The 13,616-nt window shown below is 40.4% G+C and overlaps 2 protein-coding genes and 3 non-coding genes across 5 annotated transcripts; 4 read left to right on the top strand and 1 right to left on the bottom strand.

Moving 5' to 3' along the window:
* Positions 1-34: 34 nt before the first annotated feature.
* Positions 35-3,282, bottom strand: baxa (BCL2 associated X, apoptosis regulator a). Its single transcript, XM_056401016.1, has 6 exons — positions 3,061-3,282; positions 2,288-2,336; positions 2,038-2,196; positions 1,780-1,915; positions 1,550-1,654; positions 35-1,449 (listed from the first exon to the last, which is right to left on the bottom strand). Exons 1-6 carry the CDS (start codon positions 3,089-3,091, stop codon positions 1,351-1,353), a joined length of 579 nt encoding a protein of 192 aa, XP_056256991.1. The 5' UTR covers positions 3,092-3,282; the 3' UTR covers positions 35-1,350.
* A 204-nt stretch (positions 3,283-3,486) lies between these two features.
* rps11 (ribosomal protein S11) lies at positions 3,487-5,796 on the top strand. Its single transcript, XM_056401017.1, has 5 exons — positions 3,487-3,592; positions 4,100-4,240; positions 4,476-4,551; positions 5,137-5,266; positions 5,599-5,796. Exons 1-5 carry the CDS (start codon positions 3,578-3,580, stop codon positions 5,720-5,722), a joined length of 486 nt encoding a protein of 161 aa, XP_056256992.1. The 5' UTR covers positions 3,487-3,577; the 3' UTR covers positions 5,723-5,796.
* LOC130185929 (small nucleolar RNA SNORD35) lies at positions 4,310-4,394 on the top strand. Its single transcript, XR_008830228.1, has one exon. It is a non-coding gene; the product is annotated as a small nucleolar RNA SNORD35 (small nucleolar RNA).
* LOC130185930 (small nucleolar RNA SNORD35) lies at positions 4,914-4,997 on the top strand. Its single transcript, XR_008830229.1, has one exon. It is a non-coding gene; the product is annotated as a small nucleolar RNA SNORD35 (small nucleolar RNA).
* On the top strand, positions 5,411-5,494 carry LOC130185931 (small nucleolar RNA SNORD35). Its single transcript, XR_008830230.1, has one exon. It is a non-coding gene; the product is annotated as a small nucleolar RNA SNORD35 (small nucleolar RNA).
* Positions 5,797-13,616: the final 7,820 nt, after the last annotated feature.

The following is a 13,616-nucleotide window of genomic DNA, read 5'->3' as shown; positions in this document are numbered from 1 at the left end:
TCCTCAACTAATGAATGCATATCCATCTCAGCAGTAACAGTAAAAAGATTTATTTTCCATATTATAACATACAAGGTCACTGCAAAAAGATTTTCAGGGAGACTTCAAACTAAGTTCAGCTTTACAAATGTGGTAGAAAACAGTGAAATTTGAGAATATCAAAGTGATTTCAAAGATTAAAAAAAAAAAAAAAAAAAAAAAAATACACCAAGGCACTGACAAAAAAGAAAAATGTATAAAAAGCCTTTTGCTTTGTAGATAAGATTGCATTTGGAATAACTCAGGTAAAAATACAGTACTTTGAATATGTATAAAGTGAGGTAAGCATCTGTGAGCAAACCAGTGCTGTCTATGTCTGCAGTGCAACTTCTTCCATAGACTGCAGGAAGCATCGGCTCATGACCTGTGGCTCCCTTCACGATAGACAAATAATTGCCAGGCTTTATCTTATTGGGAGCCACATTACGGTCACAGTGCTGGTCAAAATGACAGCATATCATTGACTATAACACGAAAGGAATTTAGATTCATTTTGCTGAGATCATATGACGTTTTAGTCAAATCCCTGCTGTGACACTTTTGTTATCCACTGAAATAAGGCAGAGTTAAGTATTCATGTGAAGAAAGCAGAGAAATTACTTGGGGTTGGTTAAACCCAATTATTAAGCTAATTTCTCTTCAATTATAAATCAGACAATTGTTTGCAAAAATATCTTAAACTTGATGGGATGTGACCACCATCTAACAAGTTCATTGCCAGCAGATCATTGCAGATTTACACCAGTAAACACTCAAATACATATGAAGATGGAATTTGTACTATGCAGACACCATGGTGAAATGAATGAGAGTGGGAAGCTCAGAAAAGCAAGTTGAATGGACTCAAAATAATACAATGAAAATAGTGTAGAGAGGAATAGAATTCATGAAAACATTTCAATCCATATATCTTTTAGAGCAGACAACAGAATGCAGTGACTTTTTTTTAATTTTTTTTTTTTTTTTATCTGTACCAAGTAAAAAATAAATTACTTAAAAAGCATTCCCTGTTCAAGTCTGACAACCTTTCCACCCCGCATTATGTGCATGTAATCATGCAAACTCAATTCCTCAGTGGCATAGGGATCATGGTTTTGACAGTGCATTCAGGCAAACTCCCAATCCTTAGATATGACTAGGAGGCAGAAGTGTTCCTCCTTGTCCAAATACAAGTTCTTCTTGTTCAACTTGTTCGCTCTGCCGTAACTTTCTGTTGTCCTTCTGATGTTTGTTCTTATTTTTGTTCCTGACCCATATTCCCCTCAGTCGCAGTTCTTCTCATCTTTCATCCGTCTGCTTTTCACATTCCCCTCACATCCTGCGAATGACTACAACAGTGGTGAGAACACCAGCCAGGAAAACCCCCAATGTCTGCCATGTAGGAGTGCCGAAGTAGGAACGAATGCCCTCCTAGAAATCATTAACAGACACAAATATTAACATACGTCTTACAAGCAATCAGGAGCAGAAGCTCAGTTACCATATGATTATTAGACGGTTAACTCCTTACCCAGCCTCCTTGCTCCCTGATCCAGTTGATCACATTATCCTGGAGGTAGTCCATGGTCCAGTTGATAATGGTTCTGATGATATCAGGAACCTGGGTCACAAGAGCCTGAGAGGAGTGCAAGAGAGATGCTTTAGATGTTCGTTATTCAACAATAATTCCATAATACAGACATGTCTCCCTTTGTGTTGTTTTCAGAATGAGGTGAGGTACAACACATCTACTTCACTTACTTTGATGACAAGTCGACAGGCAAAGTAGAACAGGGCGACCACCCTGCCCCAGTTGAATCTTCCGTCTGAAAAGATCTCAATTGCAACTTTCATAAACATGTCTTTCGTGGGATTGACTGAAGGGTCATTCATCATTCTGGGGAAACCAACATTGAGCAATTAGGGACTGGTTAATTGTACAGTTATTATTGGTAAAGCTTTTTAATTCAAAACACTTAGCACCTTTACTTTGATGGAACAGATCCACAGACATCCTACCTCTGGAGCTCAACATTTCCATCCAGCTCATCTCCAATCTGCTGCAGGCACTGGGCGAGCTTCTTGTGGTTTGGGTCACACAGCTCTCCTCCACCCAGCTGAGCCCTGGTCACCACAGTATTGCCGTTTCCATGGCGCCGAACCCGCTCATAGATGAAACTAGGGGGGACACAGATACACAGTAATATCTATGATTTGAGTATTTACCCAGGTCAGTAAAGAGAAAGCAAGGTGTAGAGTGTAAACTTACTCCTTTAACAAGTCAGCTCCTACTTCCAGTATCTTATCTCTGCTATTGCCTGAAAGACAATGGTCATTGTTAAATCACTCAAACGCTGACAGAGCCGTTTTCCAATCAAGGCTAATAATTAGGGATGCACTACTTTGTGCTCATAACTGCATATTTACTATCGGTTGAGTCGGAGTCTTGGGTCACACTTTACCGTGAGTTCATTTATATTAGCCACACTTAGATCATCATATTAAATCATTATATTTTTGTTTATTATTCTCCCGTGAATTCACATTTTATGGTGTGCTTTTCTATTTATATCCACTGTGTAAAGTAAAAGAACCCCGTGAGAAACATTTACTCACAGCACATAATATCCACGGTGCTGGTTGTTCGTTAATTAAATTAACTTAAGTTAAATTTGCCGAAGTTAGACATTGTGGTGGCTACATAAGCCAAATATCTACCAAGCCAGACAGACCAATGGATTTCGATATTTTCGAGATCAAAGAGTAGCCAATCGTTATCTGTGTTTCGGTTTTGTTCAAACATATTTGCTAACTCACTGTTGTAGCTAATAAAGCTAACGCCGCATACGAAAACCCAGAGTAAGTGCTAGCTAACGTAAGGTTAACCTCAGTAAAGCTAATGTCAGCGCTAGCAAGCAAACAAGCTACAACCACAGAACAAGAGTTAATTCTTAAAATGTCAGATTGTCCTAGTCTACCAAACTGTTGGCGACACTGTCACAGTCAGTTTAATGTTATAATACTGCTCATGGTAGCAGATACCTTGGTCGCCTCCTCCCGGGTGAGATGCCATCTTGTTGTCTGTTTAGATCACCAATACTTCCGTACAATCATGTGACAAGCTTTTATACTCTAGCGAGAACTGCGGCCGCAGGTCACAAGTCTTCACTGAGACTGATAGGACTGATTCAATCAGTCAAAAAACAAATAAATCTGATTGACAAGAGCTGTGACACTGTTTACACAAAGTTGGTGAACTATTAAAGAAAAGGCGTGTACTGCTTCAGAGGCGGGGTAGTTATTCACTGTCAGCTATGTTTTATAGATCTACTCACCGCAACCTCACCCCTGTCACATCGCCTTTGGGACAATAAATTAACAACGAACCGTCTTAAAGCGGTCTTTACGTTGTTTGTTACATTTATCAGTTATAAAAGTTTGTGAATAAAAAATGTTTAATTTTTGAGTCTCGCCTTTTCATAAACGTCACTTCCTTTGACTCGCAGTCTTCCGTCCGTCGCGCGCATGCATAGGCCTCTTTACGACTCTGCTGGCAAAGATGGCGGACGCACAAGTACGTTTGGGAGAACGGCGTGGTGAACTTAAATCGATATATATACATTTAAACAAACGTATTAGGCAGGTTATATTAAGTATGTACCTCTGTGTGCTCCTTATACACGGCCCAGAGCCATTCCAAAACACACTCAGACTTCAATAGCTGAGATTTGTTTTTGCCGATCTGCATACCCTCGTGTAACGTTGAACTAGCCGGGGTGCTAACTTTGTTAGCTTAGCATGCTACTATTAACTTCCCAATTGTAAGTGACTTGTTTTATTCATGCTGCCAGCTGTAGCAATTCCAAATAGAGTATTTTGCCTGCCTGTAATTTACCTGGCGGTTTGTCTTGTCAGCGAAGGGTGATATCTTTCATAAGAGGAAGTCAGCTTTGAACTAGCTAGAAGGGCCAGGCAGCGATGTGTGAAACGGGTGGCTCCTGTGTGAGACTGTGGATGGCAATGTTAACGTGGGTTCGGTGATTCACGGCCTTCATATTGTTATACTTTTGTTACTTCACAGACCGAGAGGGCTTATCAGAAACAGCCCACCATCTTCCAGAACAAGAAGCGTGTTCTGGTTGCCGATGGTGGCAAGGAAGCCAAGGAAAAGCTCCCCCGCTACCACAAAAGTGTCGGGCTTGGCTTCAAAACCCCAAGAGAGGTAACTCACCGTCCTCGAATTTAGTCAGATTAAAGGGAAATTGTAGCTGTTCAGTTTTTAATTGTAAACTGCAAGTGATGCTCTTTCTCACGATGGTCTTCCAAGCCTCCATGGTTCTGACGACAATGCCTTTTGGCAACACTGATGCAGTCAGAGTTTTAAGTTTGACTTGATTTCATTGCTAGGGAAAATGCCAACACGAATAACACTAACAACATTCTTTGTTTTTCTCCAGGCTATTGACGGCACTTACATTGACAAGAAATGCCCCTTCACTGGAAATGTGTCCATCCGTGGCCGTATCCTCTCTGGTCAGTTTACTGACAACAAACTTTAACACCTGCCTGTTGGCACTGGCCTGGGTTGCTGCAGTAGTGTTTGTATGAGTCCATGCATTTGCTGTTATTTAAACATTAAATTCTGCTGCAGTAAAACAAACTACACACAAAGTGACCTATTGATCCTTAAATACATTATGTAATTATCTTACCATGGATGGTTCCTCACTTTGGTTTTATTTATTGTACAGTTTAGAGACTCCAAGACTTGAAAACGTGAGTAAAAATGCACTACACTGAATAGAATATCCACCCTAGAAGATGCATGTGAAGCAATCCAAGCCAGACCCAACAGGTTAAGACAAACTGCATTTTTTTTTTTTTTGTCACTGTCCTGCAAATGATGTTTTTCTCACGATGGTCTTCCAAGCCCTCTGGGTTCTGACGACAATGCCTAATGGCAACACTGATGTAGTCTAGTGACAATAATTTATTTGTAATAAAACTGAAACAAAAAATTCTCAGATCCTCCTAGTATCTTGACATCTCATTTTTAAGTGACTTCTGTAATTTCTGTAGAAAGCTGTTTCTCACATTATGATTCTGTGTGTCCTGAAGGTGTGGTGACCAAAATGAAGATGCAGAGGACCATCGTCATCAGACGCGACTACCTGCATTACATCCGCAAGTACAACCGTTTTGAGAAGAGGCACAAGAACCTCTCCGTCCATCTGTCACCTTGCTTCAGGTACTACTCCCCTCACGTGTTAATTTAATATTCAGTCATAGCAAACATGGAATCATTTGATTCAAAAGTAAACATCACTAAATCAGCATCTGTCTGTTGTCTGAATGTGATGCCACAATCTTTACAAAAAACTGTTAAATTTGCTGCAAATGATGTCTTTCTCACGATGGTCTTCCAAGCTCAGGAAGCTCTGACGACAATGCCTTTGGCAAACACTGATGCAGCTCTGCTTTAAACCTCCTGCTCAGAGCTAAACCTTTATCAGCTTGACATTGGACAGAGATATACCCCAACCACCTCTTAATATCTCTCTGGGTTGTGTTTTTCTGCAGAGACGTCACAGTTGGAGACATTGTGACCGTCGGCGAGTGCCGACCACTCAGCAAGACCGTGAGGTTCAACGTCCTCAAAGTGACAAAGGCTGCAGGCGCCAAGAAGCAGTTCCAGAAGTTTTAGGCATTTTGACTATGAACAGGAAGGCCACAGTTACTAACTTCTCATTGTCAAATAAAGAAAACGTTGTTTAAATAGCCCTTTTTTGCCATTTCTTTGTCAGTCTTAAATGTTCAACTAAACAATACATGCACATAAACTGATCTGCTTCCGTTTTATTTTCCTAAGTATATTCAGTCTGTTAATGGTGGTACACTGCATATTACAAGTTGATGTGTGGTAAGGATTATAGATGCAAAAGAGAATTAATCTGCGTTTATATAGTTGTGATTTAAAGGACGAACTCTAAAATCTGGTCTTAACATTCAGTGAATAAAGACTTAGATTGGCTAAATAAGAAAAATTAGATGGTAATTATATGGGACACTTGAAGTAGTTAAGCTCTTATTTTTTTATTTCTTTTTTTTTTTTTTGTCATATATTTACATTGACTATTGTTCTTTACCCATTTACTAATCTTTACCCCCATTAAAAAGAAATTTGACTATATTGATAGGACGGCTAAGATGAATGGAAAGTATTTTTTCCTGTTCCTTAGATTGCCTTCTCCACATCCTAGAAATTGCCACACCCTGCATTACTAGTTTAAAAAACCTACTGAATACTTTGTAGCCCAGAACTAGAAGTGGAAAAGTAAAATCAGAACCATCTGTTCCAGCCAAATACTGTGTCCTTACCATAAAAAGGAGACAACAGTGTCTATATGCAGATCAAACGTGTAACCAATATCACAATACTGTAATGCAGAGAGGGGAATAATTATTGTATAGGATATGTACTGTAAAAATGTACTTGTATACATACATTTGGTGTAAAATGAGTGGAGAAACAGGATAACGATGCACCCATCCATAGGGCATAAGGGGTCTGAAAATGAAAATTATGTGAATTATATGCTGTGGTCTTCAAAGACACCAGATCTCAACCCAGTGTGAACACGTATGGGAGATTTTGGACCGACGTGTTTCACAGTTCTCTTCACCATCATCACCAAAACACCCTGTGAGGGAAAATGTTTTGGAAGAATAATGTTCATCCCTCCAGTTTTCCAAGTTCCAGAGTTAAGAGACTTGTAGAATCAATAACCAAGGAGCACTGAAGCTGTTCTGGCAGCGTGTGGTGGCCCAAGACACTTTATACTGTTTTTTACTTAAATTTGTCATTTGTTTAAATTCATGATCATCTGTATTTGTACAGTATATACAGTCTGGTTAGATTTCCTATTGACAACAACCCAATGAAAGGACCACCTCTTTTTTTTTTTCAGATTTGATTAGATCAAAATGCCAAAAAGCAGCTGCTTCACCTGATACACAGCATCCCAATGTAAAAAGGTTTTGCAAAATTAACAGAGAAATAACGAAAACAAGATCTGCGATATGATAAAGGTTACGAGTTAATACACACACCATACTGAGAGAGTATAGGGTTGAAAATATGTGGAATTTACATCAAGTCATTCAGCAGTGTGCTCATTCACCTCCGTGTGAGCAACAGGCACACTTTGATAGAATTTCACCTTTTAAATCTATATAAGATTACAGACATAGAGATGCAGGAGTGGAGTGTGAGTAATAGAATGGAAGAACCAGATGTACAAATGAAATATTATATATTTTTTATTTTAATACATTGTCTTATAGTATACCTTGTTATCTAATAAGGATCTTTTAAGGTATCAATATGCCTGCAGTGCCTCCCAATGGTGCAGAAGTTTAGAACATGTTTTTTCACATAAAACAAATGTGACCAGCAGAGGGCAACAGATAACTGCTTTATCCTGATAAGTAATGCATACTTGAATCCAACACACTAAGCTACTTTGTGTAACTGCTAAAATTTTGTCTTTGAACTGGAGGTAAAAGCTCTTTTTGTTACAATTTTCAAAATAATGTGCATGTGTAAATGATCTTATTCTATGACTGAATTCATGTATTGGCACTGCTGACTTTCTGAGAGAGTCGCTCATTTACAATAGCAATGAATCAACATGATTTCATAAAAATAAGTAAACTTCTTTACACCTCACTAAATAAAGCTCTGGTCAGGAATGTGATCAAATGATTGAACGTTCAGCATGTTCCTCCTAATAATGTGAGATAAATTTAAGCTCACATTAGTGAAATAAAGATACACATGCAAGATTTAGGCAAACCTATAATGTGGGTGCACAATGCGAGATTACAGTATTATTTGAGCGATGAATATGCGAAGGAAGGGAGGAGGGATAATTGTCACAGAAATAAGTTGCTATGTTTGCTTGATTTTTGCAAATGTTTTTTTTTTTTTTTTGATCAGCCTGTAGCTCAAAGTTGATCAATCACTGTAATCCAACGACTTCAGCATCACTATGACGCTCTAGCTAGAATATGACCTCCTTCCTTTGTACAGTTACAGCCGTGATGATGCTCAATAGTGTCTGAGATCCAGCTAAACACATGCAAATGCAACAAGCGTGGATCTCCGTGTATTCATGGCCTGTCTGCATCAGCTGAGTCATTTGCATGTGTCCTTATTATTACTCGAGAAGATGACAGCTTTTCTGTATGGGAATCAGCTTATCAACCCCCCCACCCCCTCCACTCAGCCTGGCCTTCTGTCTGCTGAGTGCCATGGCAGAGGGATCTCTATTAACATAATGATGCTGTACATGTTTCTTTCCCAGTGCTCCAATGAATGTGGACCATATGGTGATGACGTGAAGAGGAGAAAGTGGCTGATGTGAGCTCAGCCGTGCAAATGGTCTCATCATTTAATGATTAGCAGAGCAAGCAACCGTCAATCTGAGAGGTTTGCTTTGGAAAAAAAACAAATATTTCCCTCAGTGACGTTTCACCTCACTTTTTCTTGTACTAAGAAAAATACCAGCTCTCCAGCCATGCTACAATGTTTACCTAAACAGCAGCAAACTCAGCTTCAAACCGCAAATTGTCCTCTCTTGAGCTGGGGCTTTCCCAGCTCCTTCCCTCTACAGGCTACAGGAGGGTGGGAGGGCCTCAGGATGTTCTCTGAATAACAGGCCCTCTCATGAGCAGACACCCCAGGGAGCATGACGGCCCAGTGGGCCACCCAGTCCACATGAGTGCATACATGCTCCCACAGAGTGTTTGTTTGAGGGCAGAGGTCTGATCCCTCAAAAAAGTCCAAGCAACCATAATAAACCCAGGCTGACAGTGTTAAACTGTGATGGATATGTGCTGTTAGAGAGGCCTGTTAGTATAGCTGTGGGTTATCTGCTGATCTGTGTGTGTTTTTAAATGTTTGTTAATCAGAAAGTCAAGATAACACAAATCAACCATTAAAACTTCAGTGTATGGATGAGATTAGACATAGGACAGAATCTTACAAGAGCGATGGAAGAGTTTGATTCTTTGTTGTTTTTAAAGTTTACAGACAGAAACACTAGTGTTACCAAGTAGTAAAACACATGTTTGACTTTACTTTTGTGACACAGCTTTTTGCATTATCATAATGATTCTTGGTTTAATTGCATGTTGTGATGGATTTTGTCAACTGGTCCCGACATGTGACGTGAAAATTATCTGTTCTAAGTTTCTGATGCACAGAATGAAGGAATACATTTCTTGCCTTTGTCCCACATTTTTGCTGGATTTGAAAACAAATAGACGAGGAGCTAGAAAGCTATTCAAACAGCACAATTTAACCCCACGTCCTGAGAGACGAACACATGTCTCGTCCCAGCTCGTGCCTCTGCTAAACAACGCTCAGTTTTCCATTTGGAGGCATCGCCAAAAGGTGAGGGTGAACCGTGGAGATGGAGATTTAGTGCTGCGTCCGTCAGAGGTTACTCTGTATGGACATCTCTCTTGTCAGTGGCAGCAGACACACACACACACTCCTTTTGAACTACCTCACTTCACATTCCTCCAGTTTGCCAACATGTTTACCCAGTGTCATGGAGCATGCTTGCGGTCGTGCTTACTTGTGTATCTAATGGCGGGGATATTAGCTCAGAGGGTCAACCCAATGAGGGTAATGGCCACTATTAAAACAGGGGCCTTCTGGTGGCTCAGCAGGAGGTGTGGGCAGGATGGGGTTGGTGGGGTGGGGGGTCAGACCCTTGTTGTGGGTTTTTTGGAGGCTGTCAGCAGCAACCAAACTGTTTTCCAGCAGAAACAGAAGCAGTAGACGAGAGCTGATGGGCTGAGCAGCTGGAGACCATGTTATGTGATGGAGCCGGGGCTGTAACAGATAAAGCCCCTCATCCTCTGGTCTCTTCTGCTTCATCGTAGGCTGTGCTACATACACAACTGGGCTTCTGTATTCCCTTATTTTTAAACTGTATCTATTTCCTCTCACTATATATTGACTAATGGCCTGAAATAAAGTGAATATATTGATTAATTGACTGGCTGACAGTGGTGGAAGGAAGCACTAAGATCTACTCTTACTTAAGAAGAATGATTGTGGCATAAATGTTTGAACATCACTTTAATACTGCAGCTGGTAAAGATGGGGCTCATTTTATTTACTTTGTATTCTGCTGTGTAGCTTTGCTTTCTATAGATTAAATCTAGAAAGCAGCTGGTAACTACAGCCGTTGAATAGGTAAATGTAGTGAAGTAAAAAGTACAATATAGTAGAATTATAAAGTAACATAATATGGTATTACTCAAGTACATGTACATCAAAATTGTGCTTAAGTACATGTACTCTCACTGTTACTCTCCACAGCTGTTGACTGATTTATGTTTGTAACTAACGGATCCCTGTGGTGACCGGATATCTTAGCCATCACGAAAGTATAAATTCATTACATTACAAATACTAAGCCAAGATAACAAGAGCTACTCATGTAATATTTTGCACAATTCATTAAAGTGGTGGATAAAGGCAAAATATGTCTGTAAAATCAGTAAATGTGAATCTATTGTACCTTCTGAGGTGTACCTCTTGATGTGTAATTATCATACACTTTTCCGCTTTTTTTTTTTTTTACTGCAATATAATAAACCATTAAACCCTGCTCATCACTGCTGGGGTGCACAACAGGAGCACTGTGGGCTCTTCCAAGGGTCGGCACAGGGTCACCCTTTCACATCTGGACATGTCATCAGCCCTACAGATCTGCACAAAGGCAGCCAGTGTTCTTGGACCAGAGACAGACTTGTGTCCGACAACATCCTATTGACAAAAATATGCATCATTTTATTCAACAATTAACAAATTGTCACATGTGCGGGCCTCAAACTGTACTTAAACATATTAAATGTCAGGGTTAGTGTCAATGAAAGTAGATATGGTAGATAATGAGCATGTCGTGATCTATTACTTGCAGGTTCAAAGGTTGCGGTCACAGTTATCAGTGTCTGATATCTACAACAGCACCGTGAGCTTCTTAACTGATTTTAAGTGATTCAACAGATGCGCACACTTCTTCTCCTATCTCATCAAGACCGCAGAGCTGTGTCTCTGAAAATGTGTCTGTCAGTGCTTTATGAAAACACTGGTCATATATACCACCGATTCTTATTTACATATGTGTGAAAATGATCTGATGGGTAAAGTTTCATTCCTGCTCGGTGACTCCTGCAGAGCTCCATATCAAAGAGTATCACTTACCAAACCTTGATTGATCGTCGCTCACCTGGCCCGTCTGGTAAGCTGAGATGCTTGCAACCACATCTTAAATTTGCACGACATCTCCTGATTCAATATTCTCATGTTCGTGCCTGCCTGTCTGACACACAAGCCTGCATGTCTGCCATGTGTGAGTGCGACGTGCATCACCAGTTTTTTTTTTTTTTTTTTTTTTACAACATGTTGTCAGATCAAAGTGTGGGGCTGGTGCTAGCAGGTCAAAGGACAGGGTGTTTTGCGTGCAGCAGCGCATTCAGGTCATGTGTGAACCATCCAGCATGGCTGTCATCAGAGCATCCCTGGGGTGTGCTCTCGCTGAGTGATGGCCTCACACTGGAGCCCCGAAACCTGCAGTCCAGAGAGCAAGCAGGATCTGGACTGCATATCTAACAAGTAGTACTAGTAGAGCTTCATGTATGATACCAGGTGTCTTGGGTCAGCAGATAGAAAACATTTGTATACACAGACGTGCTCTGTTCTGGATACAACAAGTAGAACTTGCACAATAGATAAACCAGATCATTGTTAATGAAGGCAAAAAAAAAACAAAAAAACAACAAAGAATTACCACACAAATACCGGAAGTTTCAGTCCTTTGTTTGCAGGTTTCTTACATTCTTTGAGCTTGTGTTTGAGTCTGTAACAAAAGAATTGTAAAGTGTAACACTTCTCTCTATAAAAGGAAACAGGAGAAACTCAAAGCAACGCCCCACAGCAACAGTTTGTGCTGCTATTGAGTGGTTCCTCTCCAGCAGGAGGAATTCACCCCGGCAGATGGCGGAGCCGAGGCCCTCGAGGCCCCCAGGCAATGCTACACCCTGGGACCCGGATATCTAATCGTGCCCTGTTGAGCCTCTCACCTGCTGCTCCGCCGCTCACAATGTTATCTCATCTCCCTGACCTATTGTGGCTCCCATCGGAGATAATGACAGTTGAGAGACCCACGCAGACCCGGAGCAGGGGCTCGTTCTCCCCGGAGAGAGGCAGGATCATGGGAAACCTCGGAGTAATTGATCTCTCCATCTCGCCTCCTCTGGTGGATCTTGTTTCTTATGGTGACCTGCAGACAGCCACTGCGTTGTTTGTGTTTATGGCACAGATTGCTATGATTTTAAAAGCAGCTATTCTTAGCGCTGCATGTAATGTTATTATTCTTTATAAATGGGTTGTGGTTGGTCACTCTACCTCTTTACCACTATACATTGTAGTGAATGTTTGTATACTTTCCTATTGTACTTAACAGGGAATATTTTTCTTAGAAAGTGGAACAAAGCAGTGCAATGTAAAATCAACAGTGACATTTCATTTGTTTATTCATGTTGTCTTGACCTGCCATTTTGCATTGTAGTTTTACAATGGGAGAACATTTTCGCTCTTTCACCATGAGCTCATAAACGGTCAGACCATAAATCTGCCGCCTTGGGTAACCACAGTTGGTTGCATTTTGAAATCCCAAATCTCGCAACCTTCTTATGACCAAACCACGGTGTTGTGCTGTGGAGAATTTTGTTGTTGTTGTCTTTTTCTCTTGCTCTCCACCGTTTTATTTTTCACTCAGTCATTTTCCCTGAGAAAACACCATCATGTTCCAGCGTGACCTCGGTTCCCACCATCTCAGACAGATATTTGTCACAGTGGCCCAGTTCTCACTGAGCTCCGCTGGATCATTAATGGGACTTTCACTGCTTCATCTTGAATATGTACCTCCTCAGCGCAGCACATCGCTCTGTGGATGGGAAAGTGACCTGGTGTGTCAAAAATATTAATGTAGTGTTATACTTTATGTCAAAAGAAGATCCAATTCCAATTTGTATGCAGTTCTTCCTGCCAATTTAGCGTACAACATATATTCAGATAACCAGCTTTGGGGCCAAGGTTCACTCTGAAGTTACTGTACTTGCAAAGCATAGACCAAGGTCCTTCTATACAAAGGGTTCTGACATAACATAAACACTGAACATGTGTCTCGTCCTGGAGCAGTGATCTATATACTACCTGTATAAACTTGAGGCACAGTGCTCTGACTTATTCTGTGTCATGACAAGATTCTGACACTCACATACAATACAATAACATACATAATTTGTAACATACAAAATACAATTCCTTGACCAAATCAATTACTTATTAGTTGTTCATGTCCAAACATTTCTACCTCTTCACACTGTCTGCAGATCCAAGCCCAGTTCTTCGGATTGAAGATGTAAATCTTTAAAAACTGTTCACAAATATATATTTTTTATTTTCTAAAAAGGCTAAATAATCACCTAAAAACAGCGAGGCACTAGACTTTTAG

The sequence above is a fragment of the Seriola aureovittata genome, chromosome 17, assembly GCF_021018895.1.
Source record: "Seriola aureovittata isolate HTS-2021-v1 ecotype China chromosome 17, ASM2101889v1, whole genome shotgun sequence".
NCBI lineage: Eukaryota > Metazoa > Chordata > Actinopteri > Carangiformes > Carangidae > Seriola > Seriola aureovittata.
This window is presented reverse-complemented; position numbering and strand designations above follow the sequence as displayed.